Source organism: Panthera onca, chromosome C1 (assembly GCF_046562875.1).
Source record: "Panthera onca isolate mPanOnc1 chromosome C1, mPanOnc1 haplotype 2, whole genome shotgun sequence".
Taxonomy (NCBI): domain Eukaryota; kingdom Metazoa; phylum Chordata; class Mammalia; order Carnivora; family Felidae; genus Panthera; species Panthera onca.
In genome coordinates, this window is record NC_138346.1 from 221,001,057 (window position 1) to 221,024,181 (window position 23,125).

At 65.2% G+C, this 23,125-nt stretch overlaps 3 protein-coding genes across 17 annotated transcripts; 1 reads left to right on the forward strand and 2 right to left on the reverse strand.

The window, feature by feature from the left end:
* The first annotated feature begins 1,344 nt into the window (after nucleotides 1-1,344).
* On the forward strand, nucleotides 1,345-13,051 carry DVL1 (dishevelled segment polarity protein 1). 5 transcript variants are annotated; one of them, XM_081796524.1, is made up of 16 exons: nucleotides 1,345-1,650; nucleotides 6,308-6,377; nucleotides 6,513-6,634; nucleotides 6,872-6,975; nucleotides 7,196-7,358; nucleotides 7,951-8,044; nucleotides 8,125-8,194; nucleotides 8,342-8,481; nucleotides 8,563-8,639; nucleotides 8,718-8,785; nucleotides 8,950-9,102; nucleotides 9,800-9,931; nucleotides 10,015-10,182; nucleotides 10,261-10,467; nucleotides 11,138-11,177; nucleotides 11,704-11,817. In XM_081796524.1, exons 1-15 carry the CDS (start codon nucleotides 1,481-1,483, stop codon nucleotides 11,146-11,148), a joined length of 1,749 nt encoding a protein of 582 aa, XP_081652650.1. In that variant the 5' UTR covers nucleotides 1,345-1,480; the 3' UTR covers nucleotides 11,149-11,177; nucleotides 11,704-11,817. The 5 variants fall into 5 exon arrangements, with proteins under 5 accessions (XP_081652650.1, XP_081652648.1, XP_081652649.1 ...); XM_081796522.1 differs by lacking the exon at nucleotides 11,138-11,177 and having other exon boundaries at nucleotides 1,346-1,650; nucleotides 11,704-13,051; XM_081796523.1 differs by lacking the exon at nucleotides 11,138-11,177 and having other exon boundaries at nucleotides 1,347-1,650; nucleotides 8,950-9,027; nucleotides 11,704-13,051.
* Nucleotides 13,052-18,695, reverse strand: TAS1R3 (taste 1 receptor member 3). Of its 2 annotated transcripts, XM_060625325.3 has the most exons (6): nucleotides 16,952-18,695; nucleotides 16,547-16,847; nucleotides 15,670-16,449; nucleotides 15,346-15,549; nucleotides 15,066-15,186; nucleotides 13,052-14,919 (listed from the first exon to the last, which is right to left on the reverse strand). In XM_060625325.3, exons 1-6 carry the CDS (start codon nucleotides 17,152-17,154, stop codon nucleotides 13,931-13,933), a joined length of 2,598 nt encoding a protein of 865 aa, XP_060481308.1. In that variant the 5' UTR covers nucleotides 17,155-18,695; the 3' UTR covers nucleotides 13,052-13,930. The 2 variants fall into 2 exon arrangements, with proteins under 2 accessions (XP_060481308.1, XP_078308666.1); XM_078452540.2 differs by having other exon boundaries at nucleotides 15,066-15,183; nucleotides 16,547-16,991.
* A 122-nt stretch (nucleotides 18,696-18,817) lies between these two features.
* CPTP (ceramide-1-phosphate transfer protein) lies at nucleotides 18,818-23,055 on the reverse strand. Of its 10 annotated transcripts, XM_078452550.2 has the most exons (4): nucleotides 22,931-23,055; nucleotides 20,740-20,896; nucleotides 19,954-20,486; nucleotides 18,818-19,071 (listed from the first exon to the last, which is right to left on the reverse strand). In XM_078452550.2, exons 2-3 carry the CDS (start codon nucleotides 20,859-20,861, stop codon nucleotides 19,964-19,966), a joined length of 645 nt encoding a protein of 214 aa, XP_078308676.1. In that variant the 5' UTR covers nucleotides 20,862-20,896; nucleotides 22,931-23,055; the 3' UTR covers nucleotides 18,818-19,071; nucleotides 19,954-19,963. The 10 variants fall into 10 exon arrangements, with proteins under 10 accessions (XP_078308676.1, XP_078308675.1, XP_078308677.1 ...); XM_078452549.2 differs by having other exon boundaries at nucleotides 18,818-20,486; nucleotides 22,931-23,054; XM_078452551.2 differs by having other exon boundaries at nucleotides 18,818-20,486; nucleotides 22,994-23,043.
* Between the last annotated feature and the right edge of the window lie 70 nt (nucleotides 23,056-23,125).

Below are 23,125 nucleotides of genomic sequence, written 5' to 3' on the forward strand. Positions count from 1 at the left end.
AGATGGCAGAACCCAAGCTCCAGCCAGCTTCAGGGGGAGTGCTGGGGACACACCAGGAGGGGCATCCCCCTCAACATCACTCTTGGGTTCTGTCCTGGGGACTATCCTGTTCCTCACTCTGGCCAATGTGGGACTCCCTCTAGTGGCCTCAAGTTGTCCTCCTGGGACGGAGGCGGGGCGGGGGGGGGGGGGGGGCGGGGAAGGCGCGGGAGATCCTTTACCTCCAGTGGGAGCAGCGTGTGGTTGTACCCTCCACAACCCAAGAGGCACTGCTCTGAGTCTCCCGTGGTTCACAGAGGACCCCAGGCTGGTTGGATCCACAGATGCAGGGGTGGGGATCGGGGGATCTCTTCACCTGCTACCAGAAGCACCTTGCCTGGGTACCTCTATGCACACGCGCGAGTGCACCGCTGCCCACGCTGACCTCCGCTGTTGCCGTCAGCAGCACATACACGTGTTCACGCGAGCACTCCCGCCTTCACGCCAGCACCTGCATGCACTTGGCCCGTGTTTCTCAGGGCCTCCGTGGGACCCGGCAGAGGGCGCGAGAGCCCGGAGTGGGCGCGGGGACGCAGAGACCGGGCTGTCTTCGGCTCACGGCCCGGCCCGAAGTATCCTCAGCTTCCCGTGGTGCCCGCCGATATGATTTTGAGCACCTGAGGACCCTGGGAGACCTCGCGAGGGGGCGGAGGACCCGAACCCCAGCCCAGCCACACTTCTGTGTTCCGCAGTGGACCCAGGGAGCCCTGGCCAGGGGCTTGGCGTTGCCTGGGGCGGGGTCTCCTTTCTGACAGCTGGGTTGCACGTCGAGGGTCCCCAGCCGCCTCCCTCCGGGGGACGCCCCCCTGTCCGCTCACGGACCGAGACCCTAGGCCCAGCGTGGGGTGAGACCCGAGCACATTGTGGACGTCCTCTCGTGCCGGGCCAGGGACCCGTGGCCCACGACAGCCGCGAGGGCGGCGCGCCGGCGCTACCACCTCCGCCCCGCCGCTGCCCACGCGCGTGCGCTCCGCCCTCCCGCCCTTCCGCGCGTGCGCAGCCCTGCCCCGCCCCGCGCCGCGGGCGGCCGGGTGACGTCAGGCCCCGCCCGCTCTCGGGCGCCCCCCGGCGGGCGCGCTCAGCCCGGGGCCGGCGGTCCCTTTAACTGCGCGGCCCGAGGGGGCGGGGGCGGCGGCGGCGGCGGGGCGCACGGACGCGGCCGGGCCTCGCACGCCCTCCCTGCCTGCGTCCCCGGGCCGGGGCGGATGGGCGGCCGCGGGCCGCGGGGCAGCAGCCGGGGCGCGAGGAGAGCCGGGGCCGGCGGGGCGGGTGGGGCTGGGGCTGGGGCTGGGGCGGCCGGGCGGGGCGCCGGGGGCCTGGTAGCGGCCGGGCCCGGAGCGGGCGGGCGGGCAGGCGGGGCGCAGGCCGGCAGCGGCGAGGCGGCGGCGTCCGAGCCCCGGGCCGGGCCGGGAGCGCCGCGCGGGCCCCGCGCCGCCGCGCCATGGCGGAGACCAAGATCATCTATCACATGGATGAGGAGGAGACGCCGTACCTGGTCAAGCTGCCCGTGGCGCCCGAGCGCGTCACTCTGGCCGACTTCAAGAATGTGCTCAGCAACCGGCCCGTGCACGCTTACAAATTCTTCTTCAAGTCCATGGACCAGGACTTCGGGTCAGTGGGCCGTGGGGCCTGTGCGCCAGGACGGGTGTCCGCACCTGTCCGCCCCGGGGCAGGGCCTTGGGGAATCTTGGGGCTGTGACTGGGGCAGTGCCTCCGCTCCCCGGGGTTGCCGTGAGTCCCATCTGTCTGTGGCCTGAGCTGGGAACGAATGATTGTCCCTGACTGCCTGTCCAGGAGCCTGAGAGTGCTGGCCAGTGTGCGGGAGAGGGTCCTCGTTTCTGCCCCCACTCTGGACCTGGGCCTGTGTGCCTGAGTGTGTTTGACTTTCAGGTGGTCAAGGTCCGTGGCCCAGAGTGAGCTGACGTCCTACCTTGGCACTTGTCAGACTCAGGATCCCACTGCCCCCCCTCCGTGGAAGGCAGGTGCTTAGAGCTGGCCTGGAGGGCTTGTGATTCATGGGGCCCCGGGGTCACAGGAGTGGAGGGGGGGGGGGAGAAGGAGAGGGGCAGTATCCCAGCTGCCCAGTAGGTCCCCTGTAGTTAGCATGGAGGAAATGAGGTACTCTGGGACAGACACAGATATATCTGTTGGGGTCTGCAGAGGTTTCCAGAGGCTCAAGGCTCAAGTCCTCTCTCTGGACCCCTTCTCCAGGGTCCTGAGGATAGAGCAGAGATCAAGGGTTACTGGGGACCCTGGATTGTCACTCCACCTGCCCCTGCCTGAGTGTTACCAGTTGTTGGGTCTCTATCCCTGTTGAGCCACATAGTACTTGGGTTCCTGGGAGCAGCCTAGGCCATCTGCTGACTCCAGGCAGCCTCTGGGTCAGTGTCCCCATGTCCAGCCTTAGTGGTGGTTGTCTTGGCTGAGGGGACTTCCCGCTTGCACTGGGCTGGGCTTCTGGAACTGTGAGCAGGAGGCTGGCTGTCCACTTGAAGCTCTATCCGAGGCCTGACCTAGCACAGCCATGGGTAACCTGAGTCCCCAGCTCAGCAGTGCTGGGGGGTGGGGTACTCAGAGGCCTCATGGGCTAAGCAGGTGGGCCTGGCCGCCCTCAGGCAGCCTGTGTCCTTGTGTGCCGACTGTGTCTCGGGACTTTGACATTGAGGCCATTTCCTGGATTCTCTGGTTTGCATAGATACTGGACAGCCCCAGGGCAGGTCACGCTGGGGCCATTCTGCAGTTCTCAGGGGGCCTGAGGTACATTTGGACAACCAGACTCTCTTGGGCACCACCACCACTGGCGAGAGGCAGAGAGTGAGGGTGTGTTCTTAGCAGTCCTGGCTGGGCTGGGGCAGCGGCCCTACCATGCGAGGGGTAGCCTGGAATCAGGGGCTGTGAGGAACACCCTGGTGAGCCTCCTGCCCCAACCTTCCTTCCCACTGTGGACCAGGGCCTGAGTTCCCAGAGCCTCATGTTCCCGGCCACAGCTGGACACCTAGTAAGGGAAAGGGGAGTCTGAGCTGTGGCCATGGCCACCTGCTCTGGGCCGGGTCCCACTCCCATTTTTGGCCGGGTGGGTGGGGAGTCTTGAGCCCACATCCCACTTTTCCCATGCAGGTCACAGCCATTCTGACCCAACAGAGCTGGGGAAGGTCTCTGGGCCTATGGTGGGCTGGCCCAGAGGGGCCAAGCTTTGGCTTTGGTGAGCCATGGTGCAGGGAGGGGTCTGGGCCTAGCTTTTAGATGGTGAGGCACACGTTGAAGTGCCCTTGCCACCGGGGCTGCCTTGCTGATTCCAGGCCTGGCTGGGCTTTGGCACTTAGTTTGTCTGCCTGGCGGTGGCCCTGGCCTCTCCATCTCTGGGCCAGGAGCTCCGGTCGCTGGAGCCACCTGCCTGTGGGCCGTGTGAGGGCTGTGGGGCAGGGGATGGGGGCTGGGCCTGACCCAGATTGCCTGGGTGAATGCCCACTCTGCCCTCCACAGCTGGTCCATCTGGGGTCAGTGCCTTAGTGGTGTCGGGAGAGGCCAGGGTGTAGAGGACCGGGGCCCCCTGGCCCTGGAGTCTGCAGAGCTGAGCTTGGGGGAGCTCTAGGCTCAAGAGGCAGTGGTGGGGGGCAGGTGAAAGCAAGGTGGGAGCTAAGGATCCCTGACTCGTGGGTGCAGGAGGGGGACTCTTGGAGGTCTCCCCGGTTGTGTCTAGTTTGCTCTGCAGCCTCCCGCTCCATGGTGGGGAGGTCTGGTTGAGGGGACCCTGTGCCTCTGGGGACACATTTGTGGCTAGCCCACTGGGAAGGACTGGCCTGTGGCATGCTGTGGCCTCTGGGAGCCCTGGGGGTTCCCCTGGGCCTGCGTCTGTGCCCGGTTCCAAGGGCCCCGGGGGTCCCCTTGGGCCTGTGTCTGTGCCCGGTTCCAAGGGCCCTGCTCTGCAAAGATTCCTTGCCAGGGCGAGTCTGCGGGGGCGGCAGGCGGGGCCGGACAGCCACAAGTTTGAGGTTAACTGGGATCTCGCCAGGAATTCTGAGGTTGGGGGCGTGATGCCAATGGGGGTGCCCCTGGATGGCCACCCCGGAGGGTCGGTGGAGACTCCTCCTGAGGCCTGCTCTTCCACCTGGTGAGGCCCGGCCCAGGAGGGAGCCCCAGAATTGCTTGGAGGCATTTCCCCCAGCTCCACTGAGGCCTCTCCTACCCTTGTCTCTGCCCTGGAGCACCCAGAGATCGTGCTGGCCAGTGGTGGGCAGCATCGTGTATCCTGGGGAAAGCACTCGCGCCCTTGTCCTGGGGGCTCTGGTGCCCCTTCCCCCAGCCTGGCTGTCTTGGCCTAGCTGGGTGGGGGACTGGGGTATCCCCCAGTGCCCCAGGCCTCAGGTGGAAGGCAGGATGCTCTGTCGTGCTGGTTGGAGGACAGGCTGGGGGGGGCCGGGGAAGCAGGGACTCTGGGCCCTGGGGGTGGGGCGTCTGTACAGGGGTCGGGGACAACCCTGGCTGATTGGTCATCTCTAGGCCCTGGCCAGGTGAGCAGTAGAGACCTGGGGTGCTTCTGGGGCGTCTGCCCCTGGGGGAGCCAGGCAGGCCCTGTGGTGTGGGGGCTGGGGCACCCATCTGCCTGCTGGGGCGGGGGGGTGAGTCAGAAAGGGCGGGGGCTTGGGAATGGCAGGAAAGACTGGGCCACCTGGGCTGTGAGACAGGAATCAGGTCCCTCCCAAGTCTCTGTCGCTGCCCTCACTCAGAGACTGTGCTCTCCGCCTGCTGGGCTCCCAGGAGGGCTTGCTCCAGGGCTTTGTCTGCTGGCTGCGGCTGGCAGAGCCCCAGGTGTCCCTAGGCCACCTCAGGTCTTGCTGTGGTGACACCCTCTTACGTGGCCTCTGCTGAGTCCGGGGCTGGGTCACGGCCTCCCCTGGAAGCCCAACTCTGTGGGCTGTGGTGCAATCGTAAGTTGGGGCGGCAGACGTGGGGCCTTCTCCCATTGGGGTGTCCACCTGATCGTTGCATGTGTGGCTGACCCTGGCAGGGTGCCCCATCCCGCCCAGGCTGGCCTTGTGTCTTTTGTCTTCTGAGGCCTGGGGGGTGGGGGGTGGACTTGGGCCTTGCTCCCTGAGGGGAGTGTGGGGTGCCAGCTCTGTGGGGACCTCCTGCCACCTGTTGCTGCCCAGGACTAGCAGAGTCCAGGTGTCCGGGCTCAGCAGGTCACAAGGCTGCTTCCTGCCTGTTCTGGCTCCTGTTTCTCCACTGGGCCCAAGTCCCGGGTGTGGAAATCTCTCTGTGTTGGGCAGGGTTGGGCTCCAGGGGGGTAGGGCGTAGGGGTGCCTCCTGCTGTAGGCCTGACCCTGCCTGCCCTCATCCCTGGGGGTGCGTCTGGGCCGTAACCGCTGCCTGCTCTGCCCCAACGCCCCTCCCCAGCTGCCCCTGTGATCTGTGAGGGCTGCTGTTCTCCTTGGCCCTCTGAATCTGAGACCTGACACCCCGCCCCCCCCGCAAACCTGTGTCTGACCCCAGCATTGTATGCTTCCCTCCCAGCGTCCTCTGTGTCCTGCCTGGGTACCTTCCCCACCCCTAAATCCCCCCGACCAAGTGTGGCATTGAAACATAGGCCGGGGGCTGATTGCGGGGCATCGTGGCTGCTGGGGCTTGCCGGCCTCTGGGGCTGAGACTCCACGGTGGGCCCCAAAGCCTTGTGCCTGGCTGTGTTTCAGCCCTTGGGTTGGGCTGTTGCAGGGAGTCAGGGGGTCTGCTTCTGTCTCCTTGGCCAGTTAGATGGGTCAGGAGGGCTGTGGCCTGCCCTCCGTGTGCGTGTACAGGCCTGTCTGCCAGCCATCTCTACCTGCCTGTGTCCGTGTGGTCTGACTGACTGTCCTCACATCTGTATGGAGGCCTGCCGTGAACCAGGCCCCGTTCTGGGTTGGGGCTGGGGTTGGGGGAGGGGAGGTGGAGGGGAAAAGCCAGACAGAGGCCCACCCTCACGGATCCACACTGCGTGGGGCACACAGCACAAAGCAAGATTAATACTTGCGTTATAGGGGGCTGCGGGAGATGACCCCCTGCTGGTAGAGGGTCGGGAGTTTGGACCTCTCTCTGACCCGGGCCCTGGGAGGGGTCCCCAGGAAGGGAACATGTTGGGCAGCAGCATCCACAGACTGACATCTGGGCGTGGGGCTGTGCGCCCTGGGCCGGCACGCACCCTGGACAAGAGTGTGGGGAGGTGTTACCTCCGGAGTCCGCTGGTGTGAGCAGGCCCTGGTGCAGGTGGCCTCACGGCCGTGTCTGCCCACAGGGTGGTAAAGGAGGAGATCTCTGATGATAACGCCAAGCTGCCCTGCTTCAACGGCCGCGTGGTCTCCTGGGTGAGTCCGTGGGATGTTGGCAGAGGATGCTGGGCTACGGTGGGGGCTGGGCTTGGGTGAGCCCATGGCGGGGGTGGGGGTGGGAGGGGGGCCGCAGGCTGGGGGGCGTCCCTGAGCCATCGCTCTCCTCCACAGCTGGTCCTGGCTGAGGGCGCGCACTCGGACGCAGGGTCTCAGAGCACTGATGGCCATACAGACCTGCCCCCGCCTCTTGAGAGGACGGGCGGCATTGGGGATTCCCGGCCCCCTTCTTTCCAGTAAGGACTGTGGGCGGGGGGCTGAGGCTGGTGGTGCTGAGGGGCCTGCTGCCGGCCAGGCCTTTCGGGAGGAGGGGCAGCTGACCAGGGACCCACGGGCAGTAGAAACTGGTCAGCGGATGCGGGGCGGGCAGAGAGGCCCGATCTAGGTAGGTGGGCGGGTGGGAGAAGGGGCAAAGAGCTGGGAGGGCGTCCAAGGTCCAGCCTGCCCTGGCCCACCCCCTCTCGTGGGCACAGCCCCAATGTAGCCAGCAGCCGTGATTGCATGGACAACGACACTGGCACGGAGTCCATGGTCAGCCACCGGCGGGAGAGAGCCCGACGCCGGAACCGTGAAGAGGGTAACAAGGCCACACTGCGGACGCCCCTGGGCCCCTATGGTGCACCCCATGTCCCTGCCTGCTCCCAGTTACTGCCCCCAACCAGGAGGGGACCCCGGGTGGAGGTCCTAGGCCCGTCTGCACAGGACCCCGGTGATCCCGCCCCCCCAGCAGTCCCACAGTCACCTGGCCAGCTCCTAGTTCAGCTGGTGCTCGAGGCAACACGGGACCCCACGGCCAGCTCCCCTGCTGGCTTTCCCCGCAGCTGCCCGGACCAACGGGCACCCGAGGGGGGACCGGCGGCGAGAGCTGGGGCTGCCCGCCGACAGCGCGTCCACCGTGCTGAGCAGTGAGCTTGAGTCCAGTAGTTTCATCGACTCAGACGAGGATGACAACACAAGCCGGTGCGTGGGTGTGCATGCAGGTGTGCATGGGTGTGCTATAGGTGTACGCACACGGCGTGGTGTGTGGGGGCACGTGTGCGTAGGTGTGTAATGGGTGCGCACGTATGGGCATGGGCCTATGTGTGTGCATGGCCACATTCTACATGGGTGTGCAGGTGTATACAGCGGTGTGTGTGTGTGTGCGCGTGTGCATGGGTGTGTGTGACCCTGGACGTGTCCCTGATTGCACGGGCATGTGTACGTGAATGGGCGTGTGTGTCGAGTGGGTGTGTTACAGGTGTACGTGCACGAATGTGCTGGCTCAGTGTCTGTGTCTCCGTTTGTCCTGAGAGAAGTGCTCCGTGCAGGTGTGGGGTGTGTACGTGTCGTGTGTGTAGGGGCGTGCACAACCAGAAGCTGAGCCTTCTCCTGAGCAAACTGTACCTCAGCCCCGTGTCTCCCACAGTCGGCCTGGTCGGGGGCGGGGGGGACAAGACCCAACGCCCATCACCTCCACTCCCTGCCCTGTGTGTGTTGGGCGGCGCCCTGTTCTCCCCGGCTGCCGCAGCCCTGCAGCCTGTGGCCTGGCCCCTGACCTTCATGCCCCCCCCAGACTGAGCAGCTCCACGGAGCAGAGCACCTCCTCCCGGCTCATCCGGAAGCACAAGCGCCGGCGGCGGAAGCAGCGCCTGCGGCAGACGGACCGTGTAGGTGGCAGCCAGGCGCTGGGTGGGGTCTGCCCTTCGGAAGCCCCCACCTGCACCCCCTCACTCGTGCCCCTCCACAGGCCTCTTCCTTTAGCAGCATCACGGACTCTACTATGTCCCTGAACATCATCACCGTCACGCTCAACATGGGTGAGGGCTCCATGGGGCCTCCCCGGTGGGGTGCGGGGCGCCTGGGTGGGCCGGGCCCTCTCAGCAGACCGTGGAGCCTCCCCAGTGGGGTGCGGGGCGCCTGGCTGGGCCGGGCCCCCTCAGCAGACACACCCCTCGCCCCCGCAGAGAGGCACCACTTCCTGGGCATCAGTATCGTGGGGCAGAGCAACGACCGGGGAGACGGCGGCATCTATATCGGCTCCATCATGAAGGGCGGGGCCGTGGCTGCCGACGGCCGCATCGAGCCCGGGGACATGCTGTTGCAGGTGCGGGGCTGCGGGAGCTGCTGGGGGGCTGAGAGGCCGGCACCCCCAGCCCACCGCGCTGAACCCCTCCCTGCCCCCCAGGTGAATGACATCAATTTCGAGAGCATGAGCAACGATGACGCCGTGCGGGTGCTGCGGGAGATCGTGTCCCAGACGGGGTGAGGCGCGGGGTGGGCAGGTGGCGTGTTGGGGGGCCCGCACGGGGCGTTCCCCGTGTGACCTGCCCCACCCCACAGGCCCATCAGCCTCACGGTGGCCAAGTGCTGGGACCCAACCCCCCGGAGCTACTTCACCATCCCGAGGGGTAAGTGACCCCTCAGGGCTGACAGGGGAGGGGGATGAGGGCGCTCGCCCAGCCTGAAGGTCCTTTCCTCTGTGCCCCCGTGCTCCATTGTGTGTCCTACCATCCGTCCGTCCGTTTGTCCATCTGTCCGTTACCACACGCATTACCACACGGCGGCCGCCCAGCTGACCCGGTTCGGCCCATCGACCCTGCCGCCTGGCTGTCCCACACGGCGGCGCTGACCGGAGCCCTGCCCCGCTACGGTACGAGCCCCTGCTCCAGCGCCGTCACGCGCACCAGCTCCTCCTCACTAACCAGCTCTGTGCCCGGCGCTCCGCGTAAGTGGCAGCTCAGGAGAGCGGGGACCTGAGGCACCCGGGTGGGGGACCCGTCCTAAGTGCCCACCCAGCACAGTCAGGCGCAGGGCACACGTACGGATGGACACTGCCGACACGTGTGTCTGACCCGTGTGTGCCCTCGTGCGCACCCTCCTTCCGGTTTGCTGCCTGTGCGGTGGGTGGAAAGGTGCCCAGGGGACCAGGACAGCCCTGTGGTCCCTGCCCAGGGCTCCGTCTCGGCGGGGACCGGGGCAGTGGCCTGTCCCCCATGTGTGTGACCCCCGCCTGCTTTCTTGCAGCTAACACGACTAACAGCCCTGAGCTAGCGGAGGAGTGGCGGGAGGGGGGTGGTGGTGGGGAGAGGCCTGATCTCTCCTCTTGGGGGTCTGGCCTGCAGGGCGGGGGTGGCTCCACCTTGGTTTGGGCCCAAGATCCTGATGAAGCATCTGCAGGGGTAGGAGACAAGAGGTTCAGTCTCCCCAGCCCACGCCTGCTCCCCGCCCCTGGGAGGGCCCATCCTGTGGTGGGCGTGGGCCCCACAGTCACGAGACGGCCTTGCCATCTGGGCTCTGTGACCAGAGACCCTACGCGGAGCCCGGTCTCTGAGACGGGTGCAGCAGCAGGGCCCGGGGTCCACCCCAAGCCCTCCCCCCTGGCCTCAGCTGCTCAGGGCTGAAGAGGGGGCTCTGCCTTGCAGAGCTGGAGGAGGCGCCGCTGACGGTGAAGAGTGACATGGGTGCCGTGGTGCGTGTCATGAAGCTGCCGGACTCGGGCCTGGAGATCCGAGACCGCATGTGGCTCAAGATCACCATCGCCAATGCCGTCATCGGTGAGGGGTCCCCGCTGGGCTGGCTCCGGGTGGGCAGGGTCAGCGCCCCCAGGCTCCGTGCCCTGACACGTGCCGCGGGCCAGGGGCGGACGTGGTGGACTGGCTGTACACGCACGTGGAGGGCTTCAAGGAACGGCGCGAGGCCCGCAAGTACGCCAGCAGCATGCTGAAGCGTGGCTTCCTGCGGCACACGGTGAACAAGATCACCTTCTCTGAGCAGTGCTACTACGTCTTCGGGGACCTGTGCAGCAGTGAGTGAGGGGCTGCGGGGCAGGGGGTCCCCAGAGGGCCTGCCCACCCCGCCCTCAGCCACCCTCCCTTCCTGCCAGATCTCGCAGCCCTGAACCTCAACAGTGGTTCCAGTGGGGCCTCGGATCAGGACACGCTGGCCCCGCTGCCCCATCCGGCCGCCCCCTGGCCCCTGGGTCAGGGCTACCCCTACCAGTACCCGGGCCCCCCGCCCTGCTTCCCACCAGCATACCAGGACCCTGGCTTCAGCTACGGCAGCGGCAGTGCTGGGAGTCAGCAGAGTGAAGGTGAGAGCCTGCCGGGCGCCTGGCTCCCTGCTGTCCCCGCCGCCTGGCTCTGCCCTATGTGCCCCCCCCCCCCCCCCCCCCCCCCCGCCCTGTGTGCTCCTGCCTGCTCTGTGTTGAGGCCCTGGGCGTGCTCCTTCTGGAAGGGGTGAGTGGCTGAGGGGGACGGGGCGAACCCTGCAGACTTCGGTGGTTGTGTGTGTGCGGGAGGGGCTGGTGGTCCAGGTGTGGCAGAAGCAAAAGGCCGGGAGATGACGCGGAAAAGGGCGGTGGAGGGGCCCTGGGACACAGTGGAGGACAGACCTCCCCCACCCTCGCCGCGGCACCTGCAGCCCAGCAGGGAGCCAGAGGGGACACTTTCACAGACAACTGCGCATCCACTCTGGGATGTGTGGAGAGCTGAGGAGGGGCTTGTTGGAGGAGTGGCCTGAGGCTGTCTGTGTCGCTGAGACCAGGAGAGAGAGGTCAGGCAGCCAGCCCAGTAGACCCAGAAAGGGGTGGGAGAGAGAGGAGAGCAAGTCAGAGGGCAGTGGTGCCCAAGGGGAAGCTGTGTTGGGTGCCTGTGGACCCTGGATAGGCCCAGCTGGTGGCGGCATGCCCCTGTGGGCGGGAAGGGTGACCAGGCTGGGCCTGCTGTGTGACTCATGCTATCCCTTGCTTTGTGCTGAGCAAGCCTTAGACTGAAGGACTAGCGGAGTGGACCCTCCGGGCCGGTAAGCCAGGGTCCTGCCCGGCGTCCCTCTCGGCATGTTCCCAGCCAGCTGGCCTTCTCAGGCTCCCCGCTCTTCCTGGGAGCCCAGGACGGGGGCTGAGCTGAGTAGCTGGCCAGGGCCTTGGGGCTGGACGGAAGGCGGGTCTTTGTGTGGGGGGTGCCCAGGATGGCCGATGGGAGCACCAGGCACACAGGGCCTCACTGGTGCCTCAGGTCCTCAGCTGCAAGGTCAGGCATTGGGGTGAGAGGAGGCACTGTGCTGGCCCCGGAGTGTCCCTGCCTGCCGCCGCTCGCCCTGCGCCCCCCCTACCCCCACTGCCCCCCCCCCCCGCCCCATGCTGCTGCAGCTGCTCTGGCTTCTCTGAGTGGGGTCGGCCCTGCCCTCCTGTCTGCATGGCTGCCCCCCTCCCACCCACCCTGCTTGAGACCACCAGGCTCTGCCCCTGGTTGCCCTGGCAACGCCCGGTTGTCCTGGGAGTGGCACGGCCTCACGCCATCTCGTTCCTCCCTCCACTCCTTGACTCCAGGAAGCAAAAGCAGTGGGTCCACCCGGAGCGCCGGCGGCAGCAGCCGGCGGGCACTGGGCCGCGAGAAGGAGCGCCGGGCGGCTGGAGCCGGAGGCAGTGGCAGCGAGTCGGACCATGCAGCACCGAGTGGGGTCGCTGGCAGCGGCTGGAGGGAGCGTCCGGCTAGTCAGCTCAGCCGGGGCAGCAGCCCACACAGTCAGGCCTCGGCTGCCGCCCCGGGGCTCCCCCCACTGTACCCCCTGACAAAGGCATACTCGGCGGTGGGGGGGCCGCCTGGGGGGCCGCCCGTCCGGGAGCTGGCTGCTGTTCCTCCAGAGCTGACGGGCAGCCGCCAGTCCTTCCAGAAGGCCATGGGAAACCCCTGTGAATTTTTTGTTGACATCATGTGACCGAGGAGAGAGTGCCTTCAGCTGGGCCCCATGGTAGGGGAGCTGGTGGTCCTGGCCGTTCCTGCACGGGCACTGCCCCTGGAGCTTGTGTGGGCTTGCCTTATTGGTGGCTGTCCTGCCTCAAGCCAGCCTGTGCTCTGGGGCACACAAGGGGCCATGTCTTGGGGCCCAGGCCTGGACAGAGAGTGGGAGCAGGCTGGGGGGATGGGCGGAGGGCAGCCCAGACCACCACGATCTGGACTCGGTGGCCTGCACATTGCTGTTCAGAGCGCCTTGTGTCCATGCAGACCCTGGTGAGGGTCCTCCACCTCCCGGTGCCCTTGGAGTGCCTCTGGGACTCCCACTTGCCCACAGAGCCATGCACAGGGCTTCAGACTAAGCTGAGAAGTAGCTGCTGGCCCTGGGCCCCCTGTTTGCCCAGGACACAGGCCCCACCACTCTCTCCTGGGCTGGGTCGGACCCCTCAAAGGTGGAATCAGAGCCCCCAGGCTCTTCTGTGGATGCCCAGGATAGGGATCTAATTTATTTATTTATTGTCTGGCCTGTGTGCCCTGGGGAAGGTGGTGGCCAGGTCAGCTGCCCCCCTGCCCCCGGGACTCAGACTGAATGCAGGGACACAGGTTGTGTCTGAAAGTGGGAGGGTTGGTGAGGGAGAGACAGGAGAGGCATGTGTTTGAGCTAGCAGTGGTGGGGATGTGACCCTGAGGGGCAGAGGGCACAGATGCACGCAGCTGCTGCAGGGGCAGGGTCTGGGGGAGAGGGGGTAGGCAGCCCACCCTTCCTTGCTGTCCTCAGGTGACTGCCCACCCACTCACGCCGCTTCCTTCCTGGCGTTTCTGGCCTGCACACATCTGCGCTGTAGATACTGTATCAAGTCAGAGTGTCCGTCCAGATAGTTAATAGAGCTGCTTCTGTGTAAATGCTATTTTAAAGACTAAAAAGCATTTAATTTTATGGGACTGACGTGTGGACTGTCTCTTCTCTCCTGCCGGGGTACCTTAGAAGACTTGTCCAGCCTCCCCAGGGCCTGGCTAAGAGCTGACCCAGGACTGGCCAGGTGCTGCGCTCTGGGTTCCCGGTCAGCCACAAGGCTCTGTCCCCGGTGCTGGCTGCCAGCAGAGTCCCGGTGGCTGGTGTTCTGTCCGTGGTGCTGCCTCCCGGCTCCAGGGGTCTTCGTCGTGGGTGCTGGCCTTGGTGCTGAGTCCCACCACCACCCTTCCTGGGCTCTGTCCACGGTGCTGGTGGCGGCTGACCCCATTTTACCCGCTTGGGTTGGGCCAGGGAGGGGAAGAGTTTGGGTGTCTCCCTCCCCCACTAAATGGGCTTCTGCCCTGCTCACTATTCCTGCACCACTCTGGGAACCACGGTCTGTCACATGCCTCTGCGGAGGAGTCAGCACAGCTGACCACCACCCACCAACCTCCCACCCCTGTGATGCTTGGGGTGCTGGCTGGGGTCTCCAGGGTGGGCCTGGCCAGGCAAGTGATGCCCAGCTTGGCCTTCAGGTGGTCTGGCTAGGGGCCTTCCTGAGCTCTTGGCCTGAGCTAAGGAGCCCCGAGGAAACTTTTGTTGGCTTTATTCTGGAACAGTGGGGCTGGATCACCTGGGTAGGCCCTGGCCAGGGCTTGGCTGGGACAGGGGCAGAGTCTCTCTGGGGCCCCAGGTGGGTGCTGAGGACCTTCCTGAGTGCTGCAGGCCCAAGGATCATTGTGGCATCCAGGTCAGCAGTCAGCCTGCTGTCAAGATCTAGAACTGGGGGTGGTCTCAGCAGTTGAGGTACTGTCTGGGTTGCTTCATAAGAACTCAGTTTGGGGGCATCTCAACTAAGTCTAGTAGGCTCACTGCGGTGAGGTCACTGGATCAGGTGTCACTTGTTTTTGCCCCGATTCTCCCCTCCCCTGCCCCCAACTGCTGCCCTGTGCTCTGGCATTGTCTTCCAGGAAGAACTCAGGGGTGTTGAGCTCCGGCCGCTGCAGCAGCAGGTAGCACTTGGGCAGGTGGAAGGTGGCTAGGATACCCAGGGCACAGAGGAGGATGGCGCCCATCTGCACGGCAGGCTGGTAGGCCACGTGCACATTGGCAAAGAGGGGCACAAAGGAGATCCAGGTGATGAAGTAGGCCAGCATGGCAAAGGTGAGGCCGCGGGCACCATTGTAGCGGCCTGGCCGGCTCTGCACCAGGAAAGTGCCCAGGAAGCAGAGGAAGGCCAGCATGGCGTTAGTGGCATGCACCAGGCCGAAGCTGATCCAGGAGTGCACGTGGCAGTGCACCAGCGCCTCTGTGGGCAGTACCCGCCAGTCCGTCACCACCTCTGGCGGGAAGGCTACCAGGTACCAGGCACACAATGCGGCTTCTGCCAGCATAGCAAGCAGCACCACCAGCCAGGCCCAGGGCCCCCGCAGGTGGCCACGCATCTTCTCAGCCCAGCTTGGTGGCAGCTCCGACCCCACAAATATCTCGGCCGCTTGCAGGAAAAGCGTGCTCAGGCAGCCAGTGAGTGGGAGGTGGAACAGTGGCTGCTGGGCCAGGCAGCTGGCAGGGCCTGGCTGGCCAGGGAACAGGAGGACACTGAGGCAGACCAGGCCCAGGCAGGCCAGGCCAAAGCAGGCCCGTGGCCCACCTGAGGCCTGAACCAGCGGGCTGTCCGAGTGCCAGAGGAAGAGCCCCAGGGCCGCCAGCGCCAGGCCCAGCGCCAGAGCCAGCAGCGCAAGCAGTAGCAGCACAGCTGGCTCCCCCCATGCCAGGAACATGGGCTTGCGGGGGAAGCAGCGTGTGCTCCGGTCTGGGGACCACTGGTCCTGGTCACACTGGGTGCAGAGGAGGTCATCTGTGGTGTGGGAGGAGAGAGGGGGCACTGGGGGGACGGGCTCTGCCACCACACTCCCACCTGCCGTGGCCTCAGAGTTGGACTTGGAGCCAGGACGTGAGACCGTGTGGGTCCCCGCCCCTGCTCAGCCTCAGGGAGGTGCTCACCTGGGTTGCGCTGATAACTGCCCGCCTTGCAGTCCACGCAGTCGTAACAGCAAGAGTGGAAGCCCTTCACGCGGCGCACCTGGCCCTCCTTGCACTGCCGGGAGCACTGGGACACGGGCTGCTGGCATAGGGCCTCGGGGCTCGGGCTGTGCTCAGCTTGGTGCACCCCCCGCCCAGGACCTGCGGACGGTCCCCCACTGCGCCCCAGGCAGGGCCAGAGCTCTCTCCCGGCTGAGGGGAAAGCTGCTGTGCAGCTGGGGACCGGCCACCCAGTGCTCACCTGCTTCCCCGGCGTGTGCCAGCACATCTGAGAGCGCCAGAGCTCCAGGCGGCCCTTGAAGGTGCCTACGGTGCGCAGCTTGGGCGTCGGGTCCTGCCACACCCACAGTTTCAGGTCGTAATCCACGTTCACGTTCCCGCTGGCGTCGAACTGCAGTGCCAGGCCGCGAGCACGGAAGCTCACGTTGTACATGTTCTCTAGGAGCTGACGGGTGCGTTGGAGCAGGTGGGTGGGGCCGGGCCGGGCCGGCCGGAGCTGCCGCCAGCCCAGATTCCCCACTGAAATTCCCCCGCTCTCGGGAGGGTGGGGGCTCCTCGGCCTTACCTGCCAGGGCCGCACAGGCTCCCGCCTGGGGCAGCCCGAGGCATTGCAGCGCAGTGTGTTGTGAAGGGCCTGGGCCACGCCATACACAGCCGCGTAGGCAGCGAAGGTCTGGTGGTGCAGCAGCCCCGCAGATAGGTTCTCTAGCGTGACGTGGTCACATTGGGGGCAGCGTGGCCCCACCACGTGCTCCTCCAGGCCTGGCTGTTCAGCGTCCAGCGAGGCGCAGAAGGCAGGGTCAGCGGCCAGGGCCAGGCGGGTCCGCACGTAGGATGGGAACTCCGGCATCGGGGCGCCCTGCTGCAGGAAGCCCAGCACGGTGCCCACCCCAGGCATGCCGGGCAGCGTCATGACCAGGTCTGAGGTCAGCCAGGCCTCACTGGCCACCCACACCTTGGGTGAGAGCTTGCAGCGGATGCTGTAGCTGAAGAGGGTGCGGGCCGCGTGGGCGGAGGAGAACAGCACCACCACCTGCACGCTGCTCTGGTTCACCTGGCGCAGCAGGCCCCGTAGGGCGCCCAGCCGCAGGCTGCCTGATGGCAGTGGCACCAGGCCCTCATGCGCGATGCAGATGCCCCTGGCGTTAGCCAGGCCGGAGAAGAGGCTCAGGCCCTGCCGGCCATACTCGTCGTCACTACCCACCGCCGCCACCCAGTTCCATCCGAGCTCCTGCAGCAGCTCCACCATGGCCGCCACCTGCACTTGGTCGCTGGGCACCGTGCGGAAGAAGGACGGGAAGATCTCCCGGTTGCTCAGCCGGTCGGTGCTGGCGCCGTAGCTGACCTGCAGTGGCCGGGACGCACCTCCTGATGTGGGGGCCCCGGTGGGCAGGGCCAGTGGGGGTGGGTGGCACCGGGAGAGGTGGGGGGGGGGTGCGCACCTGAGGCACAAGGAAGAAGCTGAAGAACTTGCCGGTGACGAGGGCGAGCTCGGATGAGTGGGGCCCGATGACGGCCAGCACGCGGGGCTGGTACTGTGTGTAATTGCAGTAGGCGGCAATGTTGCAGCTGCCTGCTTTGGCCATGAACATGAGGCTGGGCTTCATGGCCACCGTGGGCTCTGAACACGTGTCAAAGAGGTCATAGCCCAGGTGCAGCCCGGGCAGCAGGGCAGACCCGTTGTTGATCTCCTCCACCGCCATCTTCACGGCCAGTGCCCAGAGCAGGCCCAGAGACGAGAACCTGGGGCCACACAGGGCTGCGGGTGGCTGACACCTCATCCCCACTCAGGAGCACCCCCAACCCGAGCCACTCCCAGCCTCGCTCCCCACCCCCTGCATTCCTACCTGGTGCACACGGTAGCATTGGGCTGCAGCCTGTCGCCAAGACCTGTACCCTCGGCAGAGCCCAGAGGGAAGAGCCCACCCAGCACATAGTCCCCCTGCATCCTGAGCTGCTGTGACAAGCACAACGTTGCGCCCTCCCCATGGTCCAAGAGAGCCGTGAGGCCCAGGAGAGCCGTGAGGCCCAGGAGAGCGAGGCCGGGCATGGCAGGGATGGCAAATGAGAGAACAGGGTGGGGGCCCCAGATATGATGAAGTGGGGTAGGGTGTGTGCAGGGAATTTGCTTAGCAAAGTCCTCGCCTGTCTGCACCTGATGAGCCCGGGGGGCCCCTGGAGACACCCTTGATTCCCCGCCCAGTAGGTTTGCAACTCTCTGGACTCTTTGATCCTGATGTCACAACCAGGCTCTCTGGCTGAGCAACCACGGACCATGATCTTGTTACCTGCCTGTGCCCAAACCGCTCTGCACCCACCCCATTCCCGGAAGGGAGGGAGAACACTCAGGATGTCTCTGGGAGAGGGTCCTGGGGTCTCCAGCTGGCTGTAGGAGGTGCCAGTGCCCCGAGGAGCAGGTACAGAAACATCTGTCTCCAGCCCTGGAGAGGGCTGTTAGCAGCCAGGGGTGGGGAACTCCATCTACAGCCTCAGGGGACAGACCAGCCCGCCGGCTTGGTCTCCACCCTGTGGCTGGGGTGGGGAGGGCCCCAAGGTGGGAACAGTGCAACTGGAAGGTCTGGGCTGTTGCTCTGCTAAGTGTCTGAGGCCTGGAAACTTTGGGGACCCTGAGCCTGGCTGTGCCCACACCGAGCCTAGGCTCTTGACACAGCAGGTGCCTCCCTCTGGGGACAAAGGTCACAGCTGGGCCTGCAGGACAGTGCATGCAAATGAGGGAGGAAAGGCCATAACCAAATGGGCCTCTGAAGCTGGGTCAGCACCAGGTGTGTGCAGGGGAGCCTCAGTGGATTGCCAGCATTCCTACTTAGCCTCTGGGCGCCTGGGGACCTGACACCAGGCTCAGGGGTGGATGTGCCCATTAGGCACCCAGAAGAACTGGGGGAGGCTGCAGACGCCCCCGGAGCGGAGTGGGAGAGCTGCAGGTGGACCCCACCCTGGCTGGGGCCTGGCAGATGTTTATAGGAGGTGGTCTGGCATCTGGTCTTTGCTGCCTGTGGGGAGGGCCCCCGCTGCATGGTGCTCTCGGGACGTGCACACATGTGCAGAACACACACTTGATGCACTGTACCTGCGCACACCACACACACAAACGCATGACACGTATGCAGTGTGTGGCGCCTGAACATTTGCATGCGCGTGTGTGCACATACGTGCAGCACTGGCTCTCTGGTCCTCGCGGACCCCAGGCCGTCCTCGCAGGCTCTGGCACCACACGGTGCTGCGGTCCCTACTGGGTCTAGGGTAGTGCTGGACAGGGTGAAGCAGCAGACCCGGAGGTGGCGGAGGTGGCACGGGACACCGCTGTTCGGGTCTGATACGTGTTCTCTTTCCGTCCCAACCACCGTGTGGCACAAGGCGGCTCCCCTTCCACGTTCTCCTTACAAGCTGTGTCGTTGGCCTCAGACCTGCCCTTCCAACCCAGGCCCTTGTGCGATTGTTTTCTCAACTACAAAATGGGGATAATGTGGACCTCGGCGGGGGCTCGGGGTGGGGGGCAAGCTAAAGCCTGCACAAGGACAGATGGGCAGCATGTCCCTGCCCCCTGCTGGCCGAGACATGCCACGTGTCCCCTTGGTTGCCACTGCCCTGTGAACCTGGCAGTGGGGCCTAAGCCCCCACGGGGTCACGTCTCCCCTTCAGTAAGCCAGTGCTTGACGCAGCAAACAGCCCCCGTCCTGGAGCGTACCACCTGCTCTAGAAGGGGAATTTATTGATGTTTGAAAATCCATCACCCGTATCACACTTTCCCAGGGTCTCTGCAAGTTCACACTTACGCACATCTCCGTATGGTGGGTACAGTCCCCTCGGCATTGAGGGCCCTGAGCTCACAGTGAAGAGCCAGTAGGAGACGCTAGGCCCCCAAGTGTCTGGTGACGGCTGGCCTGTCAGCTGGGCAAAAGGGTCCAGGCTCTCTCCGTGTGCCATATCATCCCGGGTCTCCTGAGCTCTGTAGGGACGGGGAGGACGGAATGCAGCATCTTGTTGGATGACGGGGAGGGAGAGGCCAGAACTGGACCAGCAGAGTCATGGGCTCTCTAGAGCTTTGGAGGTGTGCTGTGCAGACTCACAGGCAGCTGCCTGGGGGAGCACCTGAATGACAGGGTGGCTGCAGGGGGCAGCTGCTAAGTGTGCAGAACTAGAGGCAGGGCAGGCCTCCGCTCAGGGCTTTGGCTCCTGCATGTTGCCGCTGAGGACATGTGGGACCCTGGCTAACAAGGAGGTGAGGGACAGGGAGAGGGCCTGTCCACTGCTGCCCAGGGGTTCCATCCCTGTCCTGGGGACAGCCAACCCCGTGTGGAGGGGCCCGGGCGCCTGGACCTAGGCACTGCACCCAGGGCCTGACACCGAGATGGGCCAGGGACAGAGAAGCACCTGCTGGGTGAGTTTGCTGGCAAGCAGGATGAAGTCTCTGCACTGTGGGGACCTGTGACTTCGCCCCATTTCACACACTTGGCTCACAGGCAGGGGGCAGCTTTTCAGGGTTTTGCACGAACACGGATACTGCCCTTACCCTCCTGCCTTCGGCACTTTACCCATGCGGGCAAGGCCTGGTTGCACACGTGTAACCTGGTTGAGGGTGAAGCCAAGGTGCCCTTGGGCAGAGCAAGGCAACAAGGAGGAGCGATGGCCAGGGCTTGCCTTCTCTGTCACGGCCCCCATGCTGCAGCCCAGAAGCTCAGCCCGAGTGGGCTATGCTGGGCCCGTAGCTCAGCTGGCAGGGGAAAGCGTATTTCCCATTCCTGGGGCACCCGCAAATCCCCACGGTGGGCCTGATGGGTCCTGGCTGCCCCAGCCCAGCTCTGGAAAGGAGAAACATGCCCCACCTCACCCGCTGGCCCTCAGGGCAGGTTCAGCAGGGAATGCTCAGTGTAGAGTTTCTGGGAGACATCGTAGACACGCTCAATGAAGGGCAGGGCCTCGCCCAGCATTTCCACAGCCTGCTCTGGGGACCCCACGTTCATGGCCTCCAGGAAGACCTTGCGTGTGGGCAACGTACAGAAGGCCACGGTGACGGCCCGGCGGATGATCCAGGGGTGGTAGGCAGCCAGAGAGGCGTTGTAGGAGTCGGTGCAGAGCACGGCAGTACGCGCGTCCTCGGGGCTGGTGCGCAGACCTTCCAGGAAGAGCTGCAGCCAGCGCAGGGCGCGGTGCAGCCGGAGCACCGTCCGGCAGCCTGAGTCGGGGTGCTGGGAACGACGCTCGAGGTCCACCAGCCGGTTGCCCACCTCGTAGGCCACCATGGACTGCAGGCTGCTGTAGTGCTCCTGCTGTGGGCCGCTGCACAGACGCTCCATGATCTGTAGCTTTGTGGTGACATCCTTAGAGATGAAGGAGAAGATGGCACCCAGGCTGTTCAGGAACCTGCTCGAGGGGAAGCAGGAGCTCAGCCCCGGGTGCAGGGGAGACTTCCCCCCACCTCCTGGGGTACATGTCCACGTGCCAGCAGGCGTGGTAAGGTTCGGCGCTGCCAGCCAGGTGGCGAACGAGAACGGCTGACCAGTTCCGGGCAGGCAGGAGCCTGGTGTGCACAGTGCATAGCACAGCATGCGGGAAGTGTGGCCAGAAAGGCCCCACCTTTGTGTGGGGGCCCACAGGGCAGTGCCCCTGAATGTACCTGACCAGCCCCCTCCAGCCAGCGAGGTAGTGATCCAGCAGCACCTCCTCCTTCTCGTTGAGACACTGCTTGAAACTGACTAAGACAACTTTCAGGTTGAAGTCCGACTCCAGGTCGCCCATTTTCCAACACACGCTGAAACACACAGGGAGCCAGGCTGGCGGGGGGGGGTTGTGTCCCTGTGAGTCAGCTCGCTCCCTGAGTCATTACTTCAGGGTGGGGGGAGGGGCAGAAAGCAACAGCTGGGATCCCGCTGCCCCCCACCCCCCCAAGAAAGCCCAGAGTGGGATCCATCCCCCGGCCAGGCCCCTTCTCCCCTGGAGCCTGCTTCACTCTGCTTGGGCCACAAGCTTGAACTCAGTGACCTGAAGCTGCCCTTTGCCCGGAACACGTGCCCACAGATGTCAGCGTGGCCCTGTCGTGTCACTTGGCTTGCACCATCGCTGTGCCGATCTCACCTGCAGCCTGTGTTCCTGCTCATTTCTTGCTTGTCTCTCACCAGAGCACCTGTTTTTGCCAGTTGCAGAAACACCTGCTGAGTCCCTGCCCAGAGCCAATTGCTCTCCCAGGCACTTGGACGCCCCATGAGACAAATAGCCCTGCCTATCAGGGCAACATTCTTGGGGAGGTTGTCAGACAGAAACAAAACCAGAAAATTCCAACACGGTGAGCAAAAAAAAGATGAGTACTATGGAAAAAGAGACAGTAGAGTGAGGAGGAGGGCCATGAAAGGTGGCCAGGTGGGCTGAGTCCTTCCTTGCTCACTGCTGCGTCCTGAAAGCCAGAGCAGAGGCTACAGAGTCAGCACTGCCGGACAGACAGACACCAATCTTTTCCTACTGGAACTGTACAGGTCCCACACGGAAAGGCAGCTGGGTCAAAGGTCCTTCTACACTCTGAAGACAGCCACAGGGAACCTTCCGGAAGTGCCCCAGGCCAGAGTTCTGCCCTAGATTCTGCTCACGTTAATGCAGTCACTCCATAAACATTCAAGTGCCCACATACTGGGTGGGTGCCACTGGACAACCCAGCCTCTGCTGTCCTGGGCACCCAGGGTCAGCACTGCAGTTGGGCTTTGACGGTCCCTGGGGACTCAGCTGCACCTCACCATCCAGGATGAGCCCTCACCCCACTGGGCCTGGGGGTTCCGGGCCCCTAGTGCTGGAAGCCCTGCAGGGCTTCTCCGTGAGGGAGGGAGGGAGGCTGCCTAAGCTGTGGCAAGAACCCTAGCCAGGGCTAGGTGCCCTGGGTGCCCTTGCAGGTTCTGTCTTCACTCTGGGGGCAGGTAACTCAATGTCTTAAGACTTGGTCCTTCATTTCTGGGGAAATGGGCCAGCACGCCCTGCCCCGTCTACCACCCAGGCTGCCAAGAGCATCTGTTGGGGTCTCGTGGCTGCTGAGGCCCTGCAGGCCCCATGGGTTGGGCCACGTGCTTGGCATTGGGCGGAGCCCCCAGAGATGAGCTCACCCTGTCTTCAGGTGTGGGGGACAGCTGTGCCTGGCCTCAGGAAAATGGTGCTCTGGAGACTTCCGGCACGCCCCTCCCCTCTCTCAGGGCCTGTCTTCTGTCCACTGAGCAGATGGTCTCTGAAGCCTTCAGGGCTACGTTCCTGGCCACCAGACATCCTGTGGGCCTGGCCTTCCTCCCCAGAACCTGAGCCAGCAGCCAAGAGGATCTGCTGGGAACCTTTCAGAGCTTGGAAACAGGAAGGACATTGGCTGTGCAGCCGGGGCAGGCAGCCTGCCAGCTCTGAGGAGGTGATGCAGGGCACGGCCAAGGCTTCCCCAGGGTCAGCTCACAGCCCCAAGATCAAGTCTCGGCAGGAGAGCTGCCTGAGCACCCCAGCTCCATGGCTGACAGCAGGCTGAAGGTCCCCACAGGAGAAGGGGGCACTCACCCTGGCACCCCAGGCCCAGCCGGCAGGAGCGAGGCCCTGTTCAGGAAGCTCTCTAAGTCTCGTTCGGGAAGGGAGCTCCAGGTGGCACCGGGCTGGGACCCGGGACTCGGGAGCTCCGGGTGGCGCCGGGCTGGGACCCGGGGCTCGGGCAGAGTGGGACCCCAGTCCTAGGCGGGTCCAGCTCCAGCTGAGGCCCAAGGATTGAGCAAGAGCCCAGCGTCCAGGGAGGCGTGGAAGCCGAGTCCTCGGCCGCCCCCTCCCGCGTCTAGCCCCTTGGCGATGCCCAGGCCCACCTGTCCAGTTCGGTTGGTATCTGCTCCCCTGCCTCAGGCCCGAGCCCGCCGCCCTCCGCACACCTGCGCCGCCGTCGTTCACCTGCGCCGCCGCCGCCGCCGCCGCGCCGCGGGACCCGCCGCCCCGCCCCCGACCACAGCCCTGCCGTCCGGGATTGGTTGCCGCTTGCCCAATCCCGAGGCTCAACGCGTGGG

What these genes read in the sequence shown, in the direction of transcription:
- CPTP (XM_078452550.2), bottom strand. Translation starts at nt 20,861, where the DNA reads ATGGGCGACCTGGAGTCGGACTTCAACCTGAAAGTTGTCTTAGTCAGT. An exon ending in GGCTGGAGGGGGCTGGTCAG is followed by an intron (nt 20,487 to 20,739) that starts GTACATTCAGGG and finishes CCCCTCGAGCAG; the next exon opens with GTTCCTGAACAGCCTGGGTG.
- DVL1 (XM_081796522.1), top strand. Translation starts at nt 1,481, where the DNA reads ATGGCGGAGACCAAGATCATCTATCACATGGATGAGGAGGAGACGCCG. An exon ending in GCCTGCGGCAGACGGACCGT is followed by an intron (nt 8,045 to 8,124) that starts GTAGGTGGCAGC and finishes GCCCCTCCACAG; the next exon opens with GCCTCTTCCTTTAGCAGCAT. An exon ending in CTTCGGGGACCTGTGCAGCA is followed by an intron (nt 10,183 to 10,260) that starts GTGAGTGAGGGG and finishes CCTTCCTGCCAG; the next exon opens with ATCTCGCAGCCCTGAACCTC.
- TAS1R3 (XM_060625325.3), bottom strand. Translation starts at nt 17,154, where the DNA reads ATGCCCGGCCTCGCTCTCCTGGGCCTCACGGCTCTCCTGGGCCTCACG. An exon ending in AATGCTACCGTGTGCACCAG is followed by an intron (nt 16,848 to 16,951) that starts GTAGGAATGCAG and finishes GTGTGGCCCCAG; the next exon opens with GTTCTCGTCTCTGGGCCTGC. An exon ending in AGCCTGTGCGGCCCTGGCAG is followed by an intron (nt 15,550 to 15,669) that starts GTAAGGCCGAGG and finishes CGCACCCGTCAG; the next exon opens with CTCCTAGAGAACATGTACAA.